We start from the raw sequence: 23,646 nt of genomic DNA, 5'->3' as shown, positions 1-23,646 counted from the left end.
ATCTCTCTTATGAGAGCTGGAAGACATATATTTTGAAGGGGGGCAAGGGAGAAGGAGGAAAAGTAGCTTTCTATCAGTTCAGCTGGTGTTTTCAAAAAGGATTAGTTGAGAGAGCTGCTGTATTCAATTTGATTAATATGGATTCCTTATAGGCCTCTCAGCCCACATTTAACCTATGTGGATGCAGCCTTTTAAAGCCTGAGAAGATGACAGTTGTGGACCAATGCGTGCAGGCAGCCTTAGCTGAAGAGATGAGAAATGCAATTGAAACGGTAAGATTTCATTAAATGGAAAAATCACTGTGGTACTCTTTCTTTTCAATTAGCTGGAATGCATGGCTACCTCACCATAAGAGACTGTGGGGACAAAGAGGCAAAGAGGAGTCGTCTCTCCTATAAAGAGCGCCGTATGGTCAAGAGCTGGGAATATTTCATTGCTGCAGAAGAAGTCACTTGGGATTATGCCCCAAATATTCCAGACAGCCTTGACAGGTAAAATAATATTTTGTCAACATAATAGAGAATGTTAATACGAAATCACAGAATAATTCAGGTTGGAGATGACCTCTGGGGGTTGTCTCACCTGAAATTGTACTCAAAGCAGTGCCAACATCAGTTATTTCCAACTGCAAAATTAGACCAGGCTGCATCTCATTGAGTTTTCAAGGCTGGGGACTCCTCAGCCTGGGCACCTTTTTAACCTCACAGTGAAAAAGATTTTCCTTATATATAATCAGACCTTCTCATGTAGCAGCTTGCATCTATTGCCTCTCATTCCTTCACTGTGCAACTCTGAAGAAATGTCTTGTTCTGTTTTCTTTGTAATCTTCCATTAGGTAGCTAAACATAAAAATAAGATGCCTCCTTAACCCTTTCTTCTCATAACTGAATAAACCCAGATTTTCCTTGTATGTCATGTGTTCCAGCCTGCTAAACACCTCAGTGACCCTCCACTGTGATCTCTCTGGTGTGTCAATGCCTTTCTTTTGCTGGGGTGCTCAAAAGTGAACACTTTCTTTTACTGCTAATGGGGAGCTCAAAATATTCAGATGACTTGGGAAATGCCGAAGGTAGCATGTGAGCCTGTTTTCTAAATTGCTTTTCAACATGAATTCTGCTGAAAGGAACAGTCCTTAGAGGAGGAAGAGAGTATTTCTACGGAATAAAAATGGCTCCAAAGTAGATGAAATAAGCCACAATAAATACACATATTAGGCTATTTCGTTCAACTTAAGAAATAGAAAGAATTCTTTAACAAACATGAGGTCATAGCGCACAGTGTTGCCAGTGCACTGTAGGTCAGACAGGTGCTCTGCCAGTTCCTCACTGCTGTAGCAGTGCTGATGTTACAAGCTGATGTTTGTAAGAACCTGTAAGGATTTAAGCAGATCAAGACACTTCCTTATCCTGCGTGGAGTTACAGTTTCATATAACTCCTTAGAAACATGTTTTTGGCATAACTCTAAGGATACCTTCTTCTTTGGTATCGTTTGCTTCCCTTCTCACTTGCACTTGTGTGGGGGCAAACTTGTCTCATTTTATATCTCTTTCTTTGCTAGTTACATGGCATTGATTAACTACCTTAGTGCTCCAATTTTTCTTCTTTTATTCAGAATTTCAGCATTCATCCCTGTTCAGGAACCCTTTTTGAAGGGCAAATGACGAGGGCAAATACGTTACTCTGCATTACTTAGTATTTATCATAGTTTTGTTCAATATTAGAATTCTCAACATTTTTAAAATTGGGTATAATGCTATTGTATGGTGCTTGATAGGGATGTAAGGTTATTTTAGCACTGTTCCTGTCTTCCTGGAGTCTTTGCTACTGTAAACAAAGTGTTTGTTTTTCCTATGCTTGACTATGCCTTTTTAAGAGAACAGCAATTTCTGCTGATTTACCTTGAAATGTAGCTGCTACTTGAATTTCTTTCTTGCATGTATACTCTATTAAACACAATGAAAACTCTGATACTGACTGGTCACATATGGTCCTAAAACACAAGTCATGTTCCAAGCTTCTTACCTAATTTAGTTTAAAACGTGGGATGAGGACTGTTTGATTAGTGTAGGAGGTTGGATTTTTTTTTTCAAGTAGTGAGATTTCTACAAGTTTATCCAGTGCGAGTTCTGTATTCTAGCAGATTCCACTATTCAAATTTTGTTGATCAGTTTGTCTTTTCCTTTATTTTTAAGACACTATAAAGCACAGCACTTGGACAACTTCTCAAATCTCATAGGTAAAAAGTATAAAAAGGCTATTTTTAGGCAGTATACTGATGACACCTTCACCAAACGCCTGGAAAACCCTCGTCCCAAGGAAACTGGGATCTTGGGCCCAACTATAAGAGCTCAACTCAATGACAAAGTTAAAGTAAGTAACATAAATTCAGAGATATGTACTATAGCATAATTTTTCTATTGGGCAGAGTTACATGAGAACTAGTTTGATTATTTTTTTTGACAAATCATATAGCTAGTGTTATAAATATTGGCCTTATTAAAAGGTATAATGATGAGTGACGGTGTTTAGGTTAAATTTTTCAACATTCTGTCTATAATTTCCATGATTGTGCTTTATTTTACAAACACTATTCATTTACGCTTTTTGTGAAGTATGTTTGTATATTGACAGTGGTCCAAAATGAAAAAAGTTAGACCCTGTTGGACTTCTGGGGAAATTTAGATCTGAGGCTGAAATTAATGATATGCTCACTCCTTGTGTTTTTTTTTTGTTTTTTTTTTCTGGCTGTTTTAGACAATGTTACGAAGTTTTCATAGTTAAATATTCTTTCATTGAGTTATCAAATGAAACTACAAAGCATCGCAGGCTTGTGCTGCTGCTTTGCAATATCACATCCACTTGCCTTTTGGTTGTCACTTAGTGATACATCACAAGGTTTCATGGCCTTTCGTTGCTACCATGATTCTGAATCTGAATTTAGCACGGTGTTTCTTCCTTTTTTTCCCTGGTTTTATCACAAGTAGATAGGACATCTTATCTTTTCTGCTCACCTCCCCTTTGGGTCTTGGAGTCTGGGAAAAGATAGGCTTTTAATTCAGACTTCTCTCATACTGAAGGTTATTAAGAATTTCAGTCAATAGCTTCACATATTTCTTGAAGCAGTATGTACCTAAAAGCTGGAAGAACAAATGTTCTTTTTAAGTTTTCTAGAAAGTATGTGTAAGAAGCTGAATTTCACTTAATGGACTCCACAAAGCCCAGAATCAGTGGGATCCCGACAGGTACCAGCAGCCTTTAGACACTGGATTTATAATGTTAGACAATATTTAAGGTATCCATGTGCCTTTCCAGCTCTTCCAGAGCTGAAACCAGGCAAATTCTACTGTAGTTGAATCTTTTGGTTATATGTTCAGAGACAGATTTGTGGAGTACTGAATTATTTTTGTCTTTTTTGTTTTGTCTGTCAATACAGATTGTATTCAAAAATAAGGCCAGTCGACCCTACAGTATTTACTTCCATGGAGTGACACTTTCAAAGAATGCAGAAGGAGCAAATTATCCTCTGGATCCCACAAGTAAGAAATTTGTGGGTCATGTTTTACATACCACTTACTGTTGTGGAGGGTTTCATTGCTTTGAAAGAGATGCTGTAGATAGGAATGCATGTCTAGGAGACCTGAATTCTATGCTCTGCTTTTGCTGACCTGTTACATTGCTTTATAGAGAAACCAGGGTAGTGTGTGCAAAACATAAACAACTGCCCTTTTTTGGTGTCTTAATTTTCTCTTCTTGCTTGTGATTTTAGAGAGAGACAAAAGCTCATGCTGAACTTACCTCAGAGGTAGCTTGAAATGGTATAACTACACCAATTTCATTAAAAGGTGCAACCTGATGCTATATAAAGATCTGTCTCTAAGTTTGTATCATTATTGTTTTCCCTCTTTATTTTTTCCTTAGGCAATGACACCCAGAGTAAAGGAATTCAACCAGGGAAGACCTACACTTATGAATGGCAAATTGCTAAAACAGATCAACCCACTGCACGGGATGCACAGTGTATTACAAGGCTGTATCATAGTGCTGTAGATATTGAGAGAGATATAGCATCTGGACTGATTGGCCCACTTCTAATCTGCAAAAGTGAAGCACTGACTCAGAAGGGTGTGCAGGTAATGTGTCTGGCAACCTTTTGGAGAGATTTTGCTTATTAATTTATGTACAGTGAAATTTTTTTTTTCTTTGATTTAGAGAAATGTCTTGTGAAGAGCAATCAAACTAATATTTTTTTGAAGAAATGACTTGAAGACGTAGTAATCATCCACAGTTGTGGAGGAATTATATTCTAATTTTCTTAGAGCAGCATTTCAACAAGAAGTCAGCCTGATTTGCAAGTCTGGTCCTAGACTTGATGCTAATTTTTCCTGCTGCTGGTATGCCTTCACACTCTAAAGACATTCAGATCTGAGCTGGTTCTTGTCTGTCAGACCCTATTGAGTTACATCCGTTACAATCTCAGGCATCGCTAAATCAGGCATCACTAAATCTAGAGCAATGCGACAGGATGGGAGAGTTTTGGGAGAGTGGTTCTCTATTTGGCATCCATTGAAATCTTGCTGACAAAGACTGGAGCATTGCTTTGGAGAAAAAAATGTCAAAAGCTTGTGCTCAGGTCAAACCAGAAGGCTGGTCCTTTTACAAAGTACCCTGTTGCATACCATCTGCATGTAAGTAGTGCTAGTGGCTTGCTCAGTGCTCCACCTCAGGCTGGTTGCTGCACTGTCATCCTGAAGTCCTGACCCTCTACTTCCTTTCATTTAGCCCTTACCACAACTCTGTTGAAGCTTACGTTGTTTACATAGTAAATAAGAATGTCTCTGCTCATAAAATGTAATTGTGCTCTGTTGGTTGTCTTTCAGAAAAAGGCAGATGGGGAGCAGCATGCAATGTTTGCTGTGTTTGATGAAAATAAGAGCTGGTACATAGAAGATAACATCAAGGACTATTGTAGCAACCCTGCCAGTGTTAAAAGGGATGACCCCAAGTTCTATAACTCGAACATAATGCACAGTGAGTGGGATATCAAGCTGAAGATTATGAAAGCTCATGTGAGCCTGAGCATTCAGTGATTGATTGTTCAGAAATGTAGTGCAATCAGGGAATTCTGTGGCCAGCACTGGGCTGGCTTTCAAACCAAAGCAAAGGCAAAAGTTATTCAATTTTGATGCAGCTCTCTGCTGATTTGGAGATGCTATTTCCAGAGCTGGAATCTCCATCAAGTCTATTGGGGTTTCAGCCCTGTGCCAGTCTCTCTTTGAGTGTAAATATGAGTCCCGTTCTGTGGACTGACATTGAAGAACTTTAAAAGTCTTGCTCTTTAGTTTTAATATTGGTGAGGCATGAAAATATTGAGACCGCTTCTATTTTGCTTTCATTTTAGCAATAAATGGCTACGTGTCTGACAGCAGTGAAATCCTTGGATTTTGCCAAGATAACGTGGTTCAGTGGCATTTCTCCAGTGTTGGCACTCATGATGACATTGTCTCTGTGCGTCTTTCTGGGCATGCTTTCCTGTATAAAGGAAAATACGAAGATGTGTTGAACATTTTCCCAATGAGTGGAGAATCAGTCACAGTGGAAATGGACAATGTTGGTAAGTGGCAAGACTGCAGTGTTTATTTGACAGCTCCTCTAAGATACTATTATATTCTCTAGTCTGTAAAGATTTACCCAAATTGAAAAGCTTTTCAGATAAACACAGCAGCATAAAATCTTGAATCATTCCCCAGTGCTACTGTTACGTATACAGTTTTGTTGGCTTAGCACATAGCATAGAGGTTGTGTTTGTTTCTTGTTGTTTTTCTTTCACTTCACAATTAGAATTAGGGTTAGCAACAGTTGTTTTAAGGCATTTTAAGACTGTCCGTGCAAACAGTCCAATATCAGGTCCACTGCATAATTCCCAGCTTGTCCATCCAAAGTAACCTAAAATGAGCCAAGATTTTCAAATTACGCTGGTCGTTATTGAACAAAGTGGCTATGTATTACCTCTAGGCTTGTGGTCATTTAGCAGCAGTAGAGTCTGCCAGCCTGAATCAGATCACTAACTAGTTCGTTAGTATCGATCTCAATGTCTAACTAGAATTAATACCAGATCTTGAAAAAAATGGTATTACAACCCATGTAGTCCACACCTAAGGAATTACCTATGAAAGGAGAGAAATGCATTCCTCATTGAAGACTGTCCAGTGATCACCTTAAAATCCCACAGGGTTTAGGTATCTTTATTTAAAATATCAGTGGTTTTTTTTTAGCTCTTTTGTATGTTTGAATAACTGATTCTTTTTGTCCTCTAAGTTTGTTTTCGGTGATCTCACAATCTTAAGACCTTATCAGTTAAAAATGCATTGTATGTTAAGAGTTTTTTTTTTTTTATTTTATTGTTCAAGTCTGGGGGATTATAATAACTTCATCAGAATTGCTGCGATTTCACCAGTTGCAGGGCTGCAACTGGTTGCAGGGGCTGCAGGGCTGGTTCTCATTCCTCTCTCCCAGCTGCTGTTGTGCAGCAGTTTTTTTCCCTGTCTTTAATCTGCTCTCACAGAGGCACAAACCAACAGTGGTTATTGGCTCGGTTCTGGCCAGCAGCAGGTCCCTTTGGAACTGTCTGGAGCTGGTTCTGGTCTAACATGGGGCAGCTTCTGGATTCTTCTCACAGAGGCTACCCCTGAAGCCCCCTGCTACCAAACCCTTGCCACATAAACCCAATACACTACATCATTCTGTCTTCTGTCACTTCTGCTAGTTCCAAAAACAAGCTGCAACAAGCAAAGAACTTGATCTAATGCTGTTTAAGGAATCAGATTTGTATTTTGTTCTCTGCATATCCTGGTTTCAAATAGAGGAGTTTATCTTCTAACTTGACAGTTTTAATAATTCCTCCAAAACCTAGTCATTTAGATGCTCGGATTGGCAGCTTAATATTTTATGTCCATCGTAGAAATTCAAGTTACTTCATTTTTTTGAAGATCATCCATCCTTTATGCATTCAAAAGCTTTTAAAATGCTGTGTTTGTCAAAGGTTTGTGTATGTTTTCTCAAAGTGTTTGTTTTGTTTGGAATTCCTTGTGTGTGGCAATATACGTAACACAAAAGACAGCTCAAAATTAAAATTTTATCTCAAAAGATCAAAATCTTAGATCTAGCTGTAAACATAGGATTCTTTATACAATTTATTTCCTTCTTTTTCATGAGATATGTTTGGACTCAGATCCTAGGTGCACCTTAATCATTGGAGATCTCCAACTCTTATTTATTTGCTATTGTTTATTTACATTTATTGATTATTTTTCACTGCAGTGGAGCTCATAGGAATCCCAGCTGAGGATTAGCACTCTGCTATAACAATTGCTGTAGAAACAAACCCAGCAACTTGCCCTGACCATTTATACAACAGGCAATATCCGCTCCAATAAATACTGCATATTAGAAAAACATTTTTTTATTTTGTTTGCAGGCACTTGGCTTTTAGCATCCTGGGGTGCCCCAGAAAAGAGTTACGGCATGAGGCTGAGATTCAGAGATGCCAGATGTGAATATGAGGATGATTTTTTGTTTGAAGTTGTGGATGTCACATACACCAAGACTGATAAAAAGGCTGTTTCCACCTCAGCTGAAGAAAGTGTGGGAGAAGAAGCAGAGACAGATGATTTTGAAGATGATTACCAGGAAGAGCTGGCTGCTATGTACTCCATCCGAAGCTCAAGGAAGTCAAAAGGAAATGAAGAAACACAAAACCTCACAGCACTGGCCTGGGAACAGTATGAAGATGCACTGGCCTGGGAACAGTATGAAGACGCTGCTGCAAGTTCTAAGGTAGCTGTTGACTCAGGTCTGAAAGTTATAAACACCAATGAATCCACAAAGTTCTTAGAAATTCATACCACTCCTCTTCCCCAAGTTGAGGCTGAAACATTCCAGTCAAATTACACATCAGTGACAGCAGAAAAGGATTTATTTTTAGCTAGCACGAGTGATGGAAAGCCTGACTTAGTATTTGAGAATAGAAGCCAAAGCAGTTATGCAATAGATCACAGTAACATGTCTGCAGCTGAACACTTGCTGAGCAATGGGGAAGCCCAAATGAAAGTTGCAGAAGAGCCTTTGACTAATGGAAAGGACAGTATTTTTTTTTCAGAAGAACATCAAACAGAAAGCACGGGGAAAGGAAATGACAGCATTAATAGTAAAAGGAAAAAGCGAAGCTCACTGGCTATTAAGTTTTACTCTGTGCAAAGGATGAATGCCCTTCTGAATCATGTAAGAAATAAAAATGTCTCATTTTCTGACAAGACAAGTGCACCTCATTCCATGCATCATGCGGAGAACACCACCAATATAACTCTTGTGGGAGATGGACAGCTTCCAAATGATTATGATGATGAACTGGAAGAGGAGGAAATTAAGGTGGGAAATGCTATGCAAGCAGTTAACTTGACACTTGAAGTGGATGTCTTTGTAGAAGGAGATGAGGCTAATGCATCCAGCCTCTCTGAACTCGAATTATCGAAAGACAAACAAGCAGATACTTTTTCTTTAGATCATACTTTGGGCAATGTAAGACCTAATTCCAGCCCTGCACTAGTGAAGAACTTACTGGAAGCATCATTGCCCAGGACCGTGAAGTATTCATCCAAAATGACAAATGAGGAATGGAATTTGGTGTCTGCAAAGGAGAGTCTGAGATTAGGGGCAAACTTAGATAAGTCTGTTAGTGGTAAATTCCGTCATGGTGGCAGAAATGGTACATTATTCCTAAATAAGCATATGAAGAAGGATGAAGGGTTTTCAGGTCTAATGGGAGGAAAGCGCAAAGGCAGCCACCTGCACCCAACTCTGAAAGGAAAGCGGGGAAACAAGAATGATACTTTGAGTTCATCTGGAACCCTCATCAGGATCCGAAGGAAAAAACAGGAATACCCAAAAACTGCTCACTTGTTGAGCCCAAGGAGTAAAAAATCCCAGAAATTCACCAAACCTACTACAGAGTTTGGCCGCGCGTTGTTTCCGATTGAGGCCAACCACACAACACTGCTGTGCTGCACTAACACCACAGAGGCACCCAGTGAGGCCAGCCATGGAGGGATGCCAAATCACACGCTCTCGCCACGGCAGTTTAAGCCATCCATTGTGATTGGTCTTCCCCATGGAAATGGAGACTACGAATATTTTTCAGGAGAATATTACACTGAGGATACATCAGGTGGTGAATATGAATACCATTATGTGACCTTTGATGACCCGTACATGACAGACCCAAAAGTGAATATCAAAGAGCAACGTAACCCAGAGAGCATTGCTGAACATTACCTGCGTAGCAAAGGGAATGAGAGGAGATACTACATTGCAGCCAAGGAAGTCTGCTGGAACTATGCAGGATTTAAAAAAAGGTTTGGCTAAATCCTTTACTTTCTTTTTGCATACCATCCTCATATGTACTAGCAGAATGTTGATATACGTGCTGGTACATTAAAGAGCATCTGTAACATGCGGTGTGATTTCAACGTTTCAGTTACAGGACTCTAAGAATTTTCCATGGGAGGCTGGAACCCACTTAGAATGTCACATAGAGAGATTACTATAAGTAAGAACAACATAACTAAGAACACTTTCCTTTTTTTTTTTTAACCCCCCCTTTTGTAGACTCACTAGAAATGGTCTTTAAAACAGAAGTTGAAAAACCCTCTATAGTAGGTCAGGAGGGAAACTTCCAGTTAGTTTTGTTATACTTGAACAGCGTGTTTTATGTCCTCCTTGAATTCTTGAATTCTGTAGTAGAAACAGCATAGAGACTTCCGTGCACAAAGCCTTTCCAGTGTTAAATGGGCTAACTGATCTAATACGTGAAGGACGTGCTTAGAGGCAGCATGAAATCACACAGTTTCTAGCACTAGCAAGAAGTGGTTCTGGTGTCTCAGTTATCTCTTGTAAAATTAGATAATACTTTCCAACCTTACAAAGTCATGGCACTGAAAAATACATGCAAAATGATTAACCATGCTAGTGATGGAAAATGCCGTATATTTAAAGTGAAAACAAAGCTGCATGAATTATAGCAGTGTTGTTCTTACTGTTTAGAGAAATCAGAAGGTGACTGGATCACAGACCCTAACACTGAGGATTTTCCTTGTATTTTTTTTGACACCGCCCCCATGCCACAACAAAAAGTATGTGACTTGAGAGAGACTTGTACTAAAAATTTAACTTAGTTATCCAAATTAAGATCACTGCTTGCCCTACAATGTGTAGAATTCCTAGTCATTTTTTCATTAAAAAGCTGAATATTGTTGTTCTTTAAATGAACAAGACCAAAATTGCCTGCTTTGCCACAACTTCAGTTTTTATCACAAGCAGCAAAAGGAGGAGCAAGGAAACAGCTAGTACAGAAAAATCACCTCTGAAATATATAATTTTTCAGACTGAATTTCCAATTTATTTGAATGATTTTTTCCACCCTTTTTCTATATCCTCTGGGTTTATTCCTGACTTACCTTAGTCTGTGTAAATGGCACTTGTAAAAATAGCAGAAACCGCAGACAGTTTCTCAGTGCGCTTGGAAAAATAAAGAAATTCTTATGCTCAGAGCTCTATACAGATCTCCCCAGTGAGGTTCATTCTCAGCCTCTGTGATGTACATAATTTCAGTGAAGTTAACAGAGCCCATGGCATATGCAGTCTCAGTGTGCTGAAGAGCTGAAAACCAGTCTTCCGTTGTATGAGGTGACATAGGTTAAGTTTCTATTTTTGCAGTACTGGTAATAAGGCAATGTTTATATTTTATCAGAATAATAACCTCCTGGTGCTTCTATTTAAGACCTAAAGAATGGTCTGAGTGATTAAAAGCATATTGGTTCTTACCATCTCTGCTTTTGCAAAATACAGATATAATTAGATGTAAAATGTGTGTCTGTTAGGTTTCTGGAAATGGTACATCTATGAGAGTAAGGTGTAGGTAGCGCAGTACATTCTGAGCTAAGCTCTGATTTAGCTTATTGAGGCTAATGGTAAAAAAGGAAAACAGCTCAAATGGGTTTCCAGAGGCTAGTTGGAGTTTTTTTCAGTGACAAATGACCAAATCTTTGAAGGATCTCATGAACTGAAGAAGTAGAATTGCTTAAATATTTTAAGTTATGATTTTCAGAATCCTATATCCTATTTCAGAATCCTATTTGTGTGCTTATTCTTTACATTCTGACATGTTTCTGTTGTAAGAGTACTTATATTTCATCAGAGCAATTTCCAGTTCACTTGTATGATTTTTGTTGTTTGTTTGTTTGTTTTCTGGTGGGAATTTCCTTTCAGTACAATGATGAACGACAAAGCCTGTAAAGATGGTACCACATATAAAGTGATTTTTCAAAGGTATACAGATAGTACCTTTACAACTCTCCAGGATGAAGGCGAATATGAAGAACACCTTGGCATCCTGGGACCAGTTATCCAGGCTGAAGTGGATGATGTAATCCTAGTAGGTCACTGTTTTTGAGTATGTGTACAAGATAGGAGTCTCATGGTGATCTTAGAGTGATATAAATGAGTCTGAAAATACCACGTTTTAAAAGATGGTAGGGGAAACATTTTTCAGAGCTAGAAATTGCATTGTGGACAGAAGAGCACAGTGATGTGTTGTTTCATTGAAGGGGTAGGATCCCCCTTTTCTCCACTATCCACAGTAAATTCACTTCTGGTTTTCTAGTTTCCAACCACTGAATACTCCTTGCCATTCTCTGTCCGGTCTTCCAGCACACAAGGATGGAGTAATACAGTAAATCTCATACACTTCTGCTTATTTCCATGAGTGGTATACATAGGAACACATTGAACTATGTTAAAAACATGAGTAAGAAGAAAGTCTACTTTAGCTTTGGGAGGTAAATACGGAATTTCCCTATCCTCATGTCTCTTCTCTGGGACAAGGGAGAAGCACTGATTTCAGTGTGACTGACACATACAGAGGTATAATGTTACTAGTTGGTTATCTTGTGCCCTTCTTTACTGCAACCACGCAGCAAAACGTAAGTAGAAACTCCCTGCTTGCTGTAAATAAGCATACCCAGGAGTGAAGGGCAGCAGCAAGAATCTTAGGAGTCTGGGCTCAGTAGAAGACAGGGGGTCAGACTCGTGTTTCCTACTTTGTAATTAACCACCTGCATTGTAGTATGTGACTCTGCATGGAGATCTCAAAAAATATCCCTGCCAACTTTGACATGGGCAGTGTGGCCTGTAGTCACAGTGTGGCCTGTAATCTTGATCCTGGTTTGAGGTTATTGGAATGTATTGTGTAGGTGCTGTGGTTTAGGCCTGAATTTGCTCAACAGAATTTTTTTTTCCTTTTTTCTAGGTTCATTTTAAGAATCTGGCATCCAGACCATATTCCCTCCACGCCCATGGACTCTTCTATGAAAAGTCCTCTGAGGGAAGCACTTACGATGATGAGTCTACTACTTGGTTTAAGGAAGATGACAAAGTTCAGCCAAATAGCAGCTATATATATGTATGGTATGCAAACAGGCGATCAGGACCTCTGCAGTCAGGAGCAGCTTGTCGGTCCTGGGTCTACTACTCTGATGTAAATCTGGTAAGGAAATCGAAATAGACATTGACAGTGTTGCTGCAGTTGATCACAAAATTGTTTAGGTTGTAAGGGACCTCCTGATATCTAGTCCAATTCCACACACCCCCCAGCTCTGGCAGAATCTGATACAGTGGGTTGTCCAGGACCACATGCAGTCAGGTTTTGAACATCTCCAAATGATGTTACTGTACAGCTGTGGAAATGTAAGATGCAGAACACTTTTTAGATAGCTGTCCTTTTTGTCTGGCCTAATGTTCCTATCTGACATTTAATCTCTTACATTCAGTTAAAAGCGGATATATGCTGTTGATAGATTTAAATTAGGAAACTCTAGTTGACTGAGCAGAGGAGAGTAAGATTACAAAGCAGTGGAAATGCAGGCCCCTTCCCTTGAATTTTTAGGGTCCAACATGCTTCCATAGAATGTTATGCTTTTTGACATCTTTTGGAAAGTCCACTCTTACGTTTAATGTGGGTTTACTACCTTTTAGGAGAAAGATACTCACTCAGGTTTGATTGGACCAATACTGATCTGTCAAAAAGGAACCTTGAGTATGTCAAGCAATAAAAGAACATCCACCCGAGACTTTTTCTTACTTTTTATGGTCTTTGATGAAGAGAAAAGCTGGTACTTTGACAAACGTTCTAGAAGATCTTGTACTGAGAAGACCCAAGGAACTCAACAATGCCACAAATTCTATGGTACTTACTTCCTTTTGTCAAGTATTCAGTTTATTGGGGTAGAGGGAAAGGTGTTGGGGAGGTTTTCTCAACTCACCCTGCCTTTGAACATGCAAAAATCCTGCACATTAATTATGTAAATGTGTTTTTTTTTTTGTTGTTCTCCTGTATCTGTAATAGTCAGTTTTATATGCAAAGATTATCATTGGCTGGAAAATTGTTATTAAAATGTAGAAAGGACATGTTAGACAAAGTTTCTACAGAAAGTTTCTTTCACATGCATTTACCCCCTGTATTTAAAACAAACAAAACTATTTTCAGTAAGAAGCTAATACTCTGGAAAAGTGAAACCTGCCTGAATTGTAGAAGTACAATAATAATTTGGCAAATCAACTAGTTCTACTGAAAGAATTTTAAGCAGTTTTAGGACAGCCTTTCATATTACCTCTGTGTGGATACAGAGATTTTAGTTGTGTAGAGTTAAGTAGCTATGTGTTGAAAGCTAATCTGTTGTTCTCTTTGAAATAATGGTCATTAATGAAACCCTATGAAAATCTGCACAGTCTTTTAAAAATCTGATGTTTTTGTGCCATAAATCTTAAGTGATCATGTTTGAAAAAGGCATGTTGAAAAGTAGAATCTGCCTTTGAAAATGTGGTCTCCAAAATCAGTTATTAATCAAGGGTGTCAGTTGTGACAGAATACATCATTGTTCTCCTACCTGCCACATGTTGCAAGCAAACTGAGCTCAAATCCTGTGATGAGGTCCCTGGATTTTCTGAACTGATGGTACATAGACTATATTGTATAGCACTTTAGATTGGATGTTTTTTTCCCAAATATGTTACTTCGTTAAATATTTGACTCATTTTAATAACTGTATTCTAGCACTTTATAAGACCTATTTTGTGAAGTGTATCCTTATCAACAATATGTTCTTTTTTTAGCAATTAATGGAATTACCTACAATTTGCAAGGCTTAACGATGTATGAAGGTGAACTGGTCCGATGGCATTTGCTGAATATGGGAGGGCCAAAAGACATTCAGGTTGTTCATTTCCATGGACAGATCTTCGTTGAACAAGGAGAGCCAAAGTATCAGCTTGGTACATATACACTCCTTCCAGGTAAGTATTAGAATAAATTCTAAGGTGTGATTGGTATAATCATGACAGACTGTAACAATGTGAGGAAGAATAGAAGTTGGCTTTGGGCACAGGGAGAAAAAGTTTGAGGGCACTAACGGTTCAATTGCCAGTGATGGTCAAAAACTCATCACTTTGCACCTCCCTTAAGGTGCAAATGTGCACTTATTTTAAGAGGCGGGAAAAAAAGATAACGTTGTCCTCTAAAACTGGAGGGATGAGTAAAGTTACAGACAAAATATATATGGTATGGGCAAATATCTTCCCCTCAGATGGGCAGAGATGTATATGGAAGATGAATAGTAGTATGATCTATAGTGCAGTTGACACAGTGGTGATAGTTGCTGCTTTCTCTGCTATGTTTAGCAGGTTATTTAATTTTTCTGGATCAGGCCATAGCATGATCTTTAGTTTAACATCCAGCCTAACAAACATCAACCTAATGATAATGCTAACACTTCTGATATGTTTCTTTCTTCCATTTTTTTCAAGGCTCATTTCAAACAATTGAAATGAAACCACAGAGACCTGGCTGGTGGCTTTTAGACACTGAAGTGGGGGAATATCAGCAAGCAGGAATGCAGGCATCCTATTTGGTTCTAGAGAAAGGTACTGAACTAAGGTATTTTTTGTGTGGAGGAGCCAAGTTATAAAGTCATGTCTACCCTTTCAGGATCGCTAAAAGTAAATTTGGGAGATGTTTCAAGGAGGAGGTGGGGTGATTACTGTAAATTTATTCTAGAAGAAAAAATATGCAGCCTTTAGCATACTAGTCTTGAACTTTTTTATTTTTTTATTTTTTTTTTCCTCACAGTGACCAGTAGATTAATCTATTGAAATAAAATTCAGAAATTTATTTGGTCTTCTTTGGGAAAAGAGTGGTGATGTTGCAGTATTATTAATAATTGTTCTGAGTACTGTTTTAGAACATTCCACCAAGATGTATATTGGAATAGACTGCTTTTTAAAAACAAACTTCTTGATCTCTCTCTAGAGTGCACGATTCCAATGGGTCTGGCAAGTGGAGTTATACTCGATTCGCAAATCAATGCTTCACATCATATAGGTGAGTTAATAGTTGAAAAAGTCCAGGCACGCTACTGAACATCCCCAGCAAAGTATTGCAGTTCCATATTTTTTTTACATTTCATGATACATCGTAAAAGATCAGTTCATTAATGAATCAACTGTCAGGTTAAAAAGCTCTTCAATTCTGCAGGCAGAGATCATGACCTGTACTAGGTGGGCCTCGTCATTGTATTCCAGCGTTATAAGCCTGAGAGTCAGGGAGTCCTCTGTCGTGGGCCTGCTGGATGACGTGGAACAAATCTAGCTTCATATTTTTGTCCTCTGGCTTCCCTGCTTGAGAATCAACACCAAATGTTAAAAAAAAATCTGAGATTTGCATGTGGTATGAGCTGTGAAAGTGCAAAGTGTATCTGTTATGAAAGATTTGGGAAACTAGCATCTAGAGCAGTCACAGTCTTTGATTTACCAAGTTTATTCCTGGTATAAAATTGGTATCATTTGATAAGAGATATTGATAGAATTCTACATAGACAGAGGCAAAAGAAGATATACAGGTTTTACACACAAGCAGAAACACACCATTTCCCTTGAAATAACAAATAAATTACCTATTTTGAAGAATTGATTTTGCTGCGGATGTAACTGCATTTTTTCATATTCTCCCCCACTTCTTGTCCCATCCCCTCCCAGTGTTATGAAGGCTTGAAAGCTGGTTCATATATATTCAACATCAGTTCTTAACATGGAAACTTCCTTATGCATAGGGGAACTCTGCCATGAATATGGCAATATAGAGCATGTTTTGTCTGATCCTGCTTGCAGCCAAAACTTGTTTAGCCAACTCTAGACCCTGATCCCAAATCAGCAGAGTATATTACATAAAATGCTGTTATTTTTTAAAGTCATTCTTCTAACTATAAAGCTCTGTAGGGTAATAGTTGACTTGCAGATGCTGGCTATGTTCAAATTCTCCCCCCCTTCCCTCCTCCCCCAACAGATCTGAAAATAACTGAAGCACTTAAATTAAGCATCTCCTTAAATTCTTGCTTCATTCATATTTTCTCTGTAGACTATTGGGAACCTAAGCTAGCCCGATTAAACAATTCTGGAACATACAATGCTTGGAGCACAGTAATGAAAGATGATCTCCCTTGGATCCAGGTATAAAACCACACATGCTTGGCCATCACTGAGTCTGGGCACGACCATACAATCCTGTGTTGTGATTCTGTTGTAACTTTTGTTAGAAGGTCAAGCTGCTCTTGTTCTTGTAGGGAAGACTGCTGGGGAAAACTGAGAAGATGCAGCAAGTTTGATTGGTGATACCATAAATTGCCCATCTCCTCTGGTGTAACCCAATCTGTACAGCTATTGAGGCTCAGTTCCTGGACAGTTACCCTTACAATTTAGACTAGCCATTTTGTAGGCAAATTAAGTCATTCTTTCCACTACCATTTTTTTGTACTGTCTACCTAACAGTACATATTTATTTTTATGTAGGTTTGTTGGGGGATCATTTAAAGTGTGATATTCTCCAGTATTGCTTCAGATAGTTTTGGAGGTTTTTTGTTTTTACTGGATGCTTCTACGCCCAGTTTGACGCATCACAGGGAAGTAAAGCTTATGTGATTATGGCTTCAAGTACTGCATTAATCAGTTGCATCGCTTCCATCTTTCTTCTATTCCAATCACTTTTGCACCAGATAGCCAATTTAAACCCAAATCTACAGAACATAGCTAATTTCTTAAAAGTCAAATGAAAATGTGCAGTTGGGAGAAGAGAGACTCAAACTAGTGTTGCAGCATAAGTTCAACAAGTAGCTGTTACTTTTGGCTTGCTAATGTTTGACATACTGTCAAGTTCGTGAAGGTGAAGTAGGGGAACTGTAAAGAATGTTGGGAAAATAAATAATTTGATAAGGGACGTGGTAGTGAGAAGCTGAGGTTATTGCAGGAAAGCATGCAGAAATGTGGGGTGGATGGCATATGCCAGAGAATGAGTTCCACTGCTGACAGGAACGTCTTGCTAATTTTTTCTTGCATGTTGAGCGCTTGAATCTGATGTCAGAAGGGATGGTGGCTTTCTAGCACTTCAGAATGTCATATTCCATTTCTCAGCCTGAATATCCAAAACTAGAGGTGGCTTATGAAAATATGAGCCTTGACTTTCTCTGTACTATTTCTGTCTATCTGTGAAATGGAGATAGCAATTCTGCCTAGCACAGATGCAGATATTCTGAGGTGTCTTTGTAGTGCTGTGGTGAACACTGAATGGACTACAATGGACTCTGAAACTAAATACACACAGAAATTCACAAATGATATTAGAGAAAGCATTTGTTTGGACTCTGCCATCTGTTTGTATTCCTCCTGAGAGTATTAGTGTTGTGGGTACCAAAATGCAGGGCTCAAAGCAATTGTGTAGATGCCAAAGAATGACACTTGCTTCACTGTGCAGTATTGACTTTATAAACATTCAAATTTCCTAGGTGGACTTTCAAAGACAAGTTCTGTTAACTGGGATACAGACACAGGGTGCCAAACAATTTTTAAAGTCCTTGTACGTCCAGAAGTTCTTTATTGCATACAGCAAAGACAAACGGAAGTGGAACACCTTCAAAGGAGACAGCTTTCAAGCACAAAAGGTCTGTACATGCTATTGGGGTTGCCACAACCTAGGTAACCTCATTAGATGATGCAGTGAGGTGATAACTTTATTTTGGTGGTCTTCAGAGACTTTAATAATATAGTGCTTGTATCAAATTATCAAATAATCACATTCAGGCCAGAAGACAAATTACAAGTTGAGGAACCTCTGAGGCTGGAGTTCAGATTGGCCCTGTAACCTTGACTGTAGAGTCTGGCTTTCTCACAAACATCTCTTCCTGTTTTTATCTCTGAAGCCCACATTGGCTTTTTGAAGCAAGCAGGAAGATGAACTAAAAATTAGGCCTACCAGATCCTGTTTTCTTTCTCGTCCTTCCAGCTCTCACTACAATTGAATTTTAAACCGTCTGAAACGCCTGTAGGAGGCCCGTGTAATAAGAATGGTCATACCCTGCAAGAGGCTCATTTTATGCCGAACCCTACCAAATACAGCTCTATTCCATTTACTCTGAGGTGTCTGTGGTGGAACTCCTAAATCAGTAACCTATTGTCTTACCTCTCCTTTTACCTTTACTAATGTCTTCGTACAGTTTTATATAGCACATGGCAATGGATTGTTTATTTGAACTGAGTGCTTCCAAATGTGCTAAGGTGGAACTATGAGATATTTCAAGTTGTCTTGCAGCATAGTTTGCTCTGTCACAGTGGAAGGTGCTAGTGGCATAAAAGACCACTTTCATAACAGCGCGGGCTTTCAGTTTGTGTTTGCATTATATTAACTACATGCGGATTTTTTTAATAGATTTTTGAAGGTAATTCTGATGCCTATGATATAAAAGAGAACATCATCGATCCCCCTATTATTGCTAAGTATATCAGAGTCTACCCAACACAGGCTTATAACAGGCCTACTCTTCGCATGGAGCTCCTTGGCTGTGAAGTAGATGGTAAGAACAGATCATGTGCTGGTTCTTCCTTTCTGGCTAATTTTTGAACTAATATGTTAAATTAAGCTAAAATTGCGGGTGTTCTCAATTCCAACATTGTTGCTTAAGCTATGGCTATTCGGATGAACAGAATTACAAGGCACTTCTCTTAACAGGTTGCTCTTTGCCACTTGGAATGGAAAATGGAGCGATCAAGAATACCCAGATAACGGCTTCATCTGTTAAGACATCCTGGTTTAACACATGGGAGCCTTCCCTTGCTCGTCTCAATCAGAAAGGAAAGATAAATGCCTGGCGAGCTAAGGTAACAAGTGAAAAAGAGGGACAAGGGCAAGACAGCTACTGTTAATAAGTTTGTGCTGCCTGTGTGCTCGTGGAATTCCTGCACACCATGTCCAGTGCCAAATGGACTTCATAGCTTTTACTCACAGCTTACTTCACAGCTCTTTAGCCATCCTTTGAGAAGCCCATTTAACTCTCTTTCATTAGAAAACTTGTTAAGCTGTTGGCAACAGCAATGAAATCATATTTTGGAGCGATCAATGGTGTCCTTTGGGCCAGAGCCTGCAGCACTTCCCTGCAGAGAAATAGCCCTTTTAATTTCAGAAGCTGAATACAAATTGAATATTTGGCTCCAAGGGGTTAAAGAAACCCTTCCTGGATTGGTTGATAGGCAGAGCAGCAAAATGGATCTGGGGCTGCAGATTCTGTGGTTCATTCTGCCACTGTTCTGCTGAATGACTTTCAGCAAGGCGTGTGAGCTTCTGTGTCTGCAAAATGGAGCTGCATTTCTTTACAAAGCACCTGGAGACTTGCTGGAAGCAACTGTTTTCTAAAGTGTTTGGTATTAGTATTATGTACAAGGCACTTTGAATTTTGCTCGAAGCTACTGTTTTTGTATAAGCATTTGGTATTTTTGTGATGTACTGCATTTTAATGCTGGAGAGAGACAGTCTGCTGCACCATGGTCTTCTCCATTGGCTGCAGGGGAATCAGTTCTGGTGCCTAGAGCACCTCCTCCCCTTGTGTCTGCAGGGTTGTTTCTCTCACATTTTTGTACTCCTCTCTGAGAGCTCCTGTATGTTTTTATCCTTTGGTTATCACAGAGGCATAACCAGCATTGGTCATTGGCTCAGCTGTGGGTCCAGCTGGAACTGGCTCTATCTGACATGGGGCAGCTCCTGGTCTCTTCTCACAGAAGCCACCCCTGCAGTTCCCCCCTACCAAAACCTTGCCACATAAACCTAATACAGTTATTTTTCATTATGCATTGAAAATAATGTGAAAAGACTCCAAATACACCATCTGCAGTGAATAAGTTAGTTGTATGGGTCACCAAAAATGCTTCTGACTTTTGCCTCAGATAGTCTTTACTATCTTTAAACAGGAATTTTCAATTAAGCAAATAAAGACATAGACATGTTTGCTAATAGATAACCCTTTTTATCAATTGTAGTCGAACAACAACCAACAGTGGCTGCAAATTGATCTACTCTCAATTAAGAAGATAACTGCTGTTGCTACCCAGGGGGTCAAGTCCATATCATCTGAAAACTTTGTGAAAACCTATGTTATTCTCTACAGCAACGAAGGCTCAGAGTGGAAATCCTATACAGATGGTTCAAGCTCAGTGGCAAAGGTATCATGCTCTGCTCAGACAATTCTGTCATTGCTTGGTTTTAGATTCTGAGCACGGTCAGGGCCCAAAAGCAGAATAGCCAGCCAAAAAGATATTCTCACAGGACACTAAATTGTTTGGGAGCTGGGGTTACTACAGATAACTTCATAATAGCCATCTGATTTTTCAAAGTAATTTATAGTCATGAAAGGAAAGAACACCAAATCCATAGAGAAAGCAGTAAACATTGTGATAAAAGGAACTGATGCTATTAGTAAAGGAGGACATTCAATTTGAATGCACGAGGGCATTTAATTTGAATGAAGAAGGGATTTTTGAGGACTTCTTTCGAGCTTTCTTGTTTTTGCCTTTATTTTATAATTGTTATGTTGTAACAGAGCTGGAAGGCTCTAGATACACACAGAGCAGGCACAGTACTTTATATTGTTACCTGTATCACTTTACACCAACCTGACCCACCAGGGCTGTTAGTGGAGGTAAAATAACAGAATTTTGTTTTTGTTGTCCATCCCAATTAGAGTGGTAGCTTTTGAGATGTGGATGAAAACAGAGGCTGTTTAATTTGTTCAGATATTGATATTGCTGACCTAAATAACTTCGACCCAGCATTTTAGGAAGAGATTGGAACTTAAATAAAATCAGAAGTTAGCCAGTCCATCCTATCCTGGATGGCTAACGCAACAGCTAGGAACCATTTAAAAAGAAAAAACAGCTTATTTTTAATGTGCTGCCTTTTTACTAATTGTGTGTTTTGTATTTGCAGGTTTTCTCAGGTAATGAAAACAGCGATGGACATGTCAAGCATTTCTTTAACCCACCCATCCTGTCCAGGTTTATCCGCATTGTTCCAAAGACATGGTATCATGGAATTGCTCTTCGGGTAGAACTCTTTGGATGTGATTTTGATGGGGGTCTGGCTGTGAAAAGGACTGAAAAATCTGGGAGCTCTTAACCCTTCTGCAATTGTCAAGCAGGGCAACTTTTTTTTTTTTTTTTTTTTTTAATCCTTAAAGCAATCATACTTATTAGTTTGGATGTGTGCTTCATCAAAAGACCTAATGTTTTGCCAACAAGAATTGAGGGAGTTCTTTGGCAGATGGTTCATTCCTATAAATACACACTTCAAAAAACAGCTTCTTTTCTTTGTAAAGAAATAGCAGTCTCTTCTGTTTTATATATCACTTCTTCATCCTAAGCAGTACTATCTTGCTTTCTACTTAAAATTAAGTTCTAAATCCCTGGGAACAGAGACTCGAGCCTTAATCCTGAGCACTGATTGCCTCCATTTTGTAATGCTTCTGCAGCATAGAGGAAGAATAGGCAGCTACAGGTGGATGTTCTCTGTACATAGTGCTTGAGATGGAAAACAAATGCAGATATGGAGCTGTCATGCTGCATTCCAGCAATGCCTAGGTAAGAAGTGATAGTAGGGGTAATCTCACCTCCATGTGTCTTTTATCTACAGTATGACAAAGGTAGAATGCATCCCAGTATTGAGGCATATGCAGTATCCCTTCTTTGAGAATGGGGGTTCACATTATTGATTTGGTTCTTACATACCAAGCACAGTGGAAAAGCTATGGATTTCACATAGATTAGCTTAAGTGTCCTGGCAAGGGGAGGAAGAGTCAGCCATATCTTTCTTTCTCAGAAGCGAGAAGGGAAGTGATTTACCCCAGGTCATGGAATAGCAATGGTAGAACCAAAGGGAAAATCCAGAACTCCTTACTTTCAGTCTCATACAAACTTTTAGACTATGAGGAGCTCCCTGAATAGGTAGCATTGAGAACTTTAGCTGTTGAGAATACAGCCTGGTGGTAGCAGAGGAGGAGCAGATGAAACTGGACAATAAACACCTGCATCTTATTTAGCACTGACAGTGTTTTCACTAGAGGAGCTACTCTTGTGTGTAGAGTGTACACGTCTTTTTCCCAGGGTGACTACATTTAGTGAAAATACAAATGCAGTCCATGAATTCATTCCAGCAGTTTTAGCTAGGCTTTCACTAGTGTCATTGGATTCTATCCTGTAAATTAATTGCAAAACTCCCATTTATCACATGGTTTCCTTGAGAAGGGTGGAATTCTTGAAGTAGTTTGTCTTTGATCCTCATATGGTATTATCCAAGTTATTTCAGTAGTTTTTCAAATCTTGTATCTTATAGACCATTCAAAATAAAGATATAGAAAAGGAGTGTAAAGAAGTATACAACTAAAATATTTTTTCTTTTTTTTTTTTTTTTTTACTATGTCACAAACTTACCATTTTTCACTGGAAAATAAAGATAATACTGCAGCATGAAAACCATCAACATTTTAGTTTGTATATTTGCCTTGACAGTCATACCTCTTTGGCAATAATTAGTGGAAATTTGCATCACAAAAGTAAAATTTTCTGCTCAGTGGGAAATTTCAGTGCTAATTAGAAGTAACTTCAAATTGTGAAACTGTCTGGAAAATTGTTTTATCTTAGAAAATATTAAGAGACTGATCTTTTAATGTTGCTTAATTTATTTTTGTTTGATACAATGATGAAACTGCAATAAAAGCCCCCTTCACTTTTTTCTTTTTTTTTTTTAAGTAATTTAAACCTGTGGAGAAAGGTTTCACCTGAGAATACAAATAATGAATGCTAGCTAACTTTGGTAGTATTAGAATTTTGTGTGGTGAGTGCTAAACAAATCTATATTTAAGAAGGCCATGTTCTTAAACTAATTACTTGCTTATAACCTTTATTATATATGTAAAGTTAGACAAGTGCAGGAGCAGGAGTAAATATATCTGCATCAGTGTTCCAAGTTGGAGGCTCTGCTTCTGCTTGCTAAGGCATGGGGTGTTGGTCAGTTTGGGGTCAGCTGTCCTGGTTGTGTCCCCTCCCCACCTCTTGTGCACCCCCAGCCTATTCGGTGCAGGGACAGACTGGGGAAAAAGAAAAGACCTTGGCACTGTGCAAACACTGTTCAGCAACAGCTAAACCATTGGCATGTTGTCAGCATTGTTTTAGTCA

At 38.8% G+C, this 23,646-nt stretch overlaps 1 protein-coding gene across 1 annotated transcript in view; it reads left to right on the top strand.

Moving 5' to 3' along the window:
- F5 (coagulation factor V) overlaps positions 1-23,646 on the top strand; it is a 35,205-nt gene extending 11,559 nt beyond the window's left edge. Inside the window, exons 8-26 of the mRNA XM_035540340.2 lie at positions 326-491; positions 2,193-2,370; positions 3,434-3,536; positions 3,919-4,130; positions 4,878-5,028; positions 5,399-5,611; positions 7,475-9,407; positions 11,320-11,485; positions 12,359-12,595; positions 13,084-13,294; positions 14,221-14,400; positions 14,911-15,027; positions 15,413-15,484; positions 16,517-16,608; positions 17,937-18,092; positions 18,857-19,001; positions 19,157-19,305; positions 20,458-20,640; positions 21,404-23,646. Of these exons, the coding sequence (XP_035396233.2) occupies positions 326-491; positions 2,193-2,370; positions 3,434-3,536; positions 3,919-4,130; positions 4,878-5,028; positions 5,399-5,611; positions 7,475-9,407; positions 11,320-11,485; positions 12,359-12,595; positions 13,084-13,294; positions 14,221-14,400; positions 14,911-15,027; positions 15,413-15,484; positions 16,517-16,608; positions 17,937-18,092; positions 18,857-19,001; positions 19,157-19,305; positions 20,458-20,640; positions 21,404-21,592 (4,853 nt within the window). The 3' untranslated portion in view covers positions 21,593-23,646. The remainder of the gene's footprint in view (positions 1-325; positions 492-2,192; positions 2,371-3,433; positions 3,537-3,918; positions 4,131-4,877; positions 5,029-5,398; positions 5,612-7,474; positions 9,408-11,319; positions 11,486-12,358; positions 12,596-13,083; positions 13,295-14,220; positions 14,401-14,910; positions 15,028-15,412; positions 15,485-16,516; positions 16,609-17,936; positions 18,093-18,856; positions 19,002-19,156; positions 19,306-20,457; positions 20,641-21,403) is intronic.

Source organism: Cygnus atratus, chromosome 1 (genome assembly GCF_013377495.2).
Source record: "Cygnus atratus isolate AKBS03 ecotype Queensland, Australia chromosome 1, CAtr_DNAZoo_HiC_assembly, whole genome shotgun sequence".
NCBI lineage: Eukaryota > Metazoa > Chordata > Aves > Anseriformes > Anatidae > Cygnus > Cygnus atratus.
Note: the sequence above shows the minus strand (reverse complement) of the source record. Positions and strands in the feature narration are given on the sequence as shown.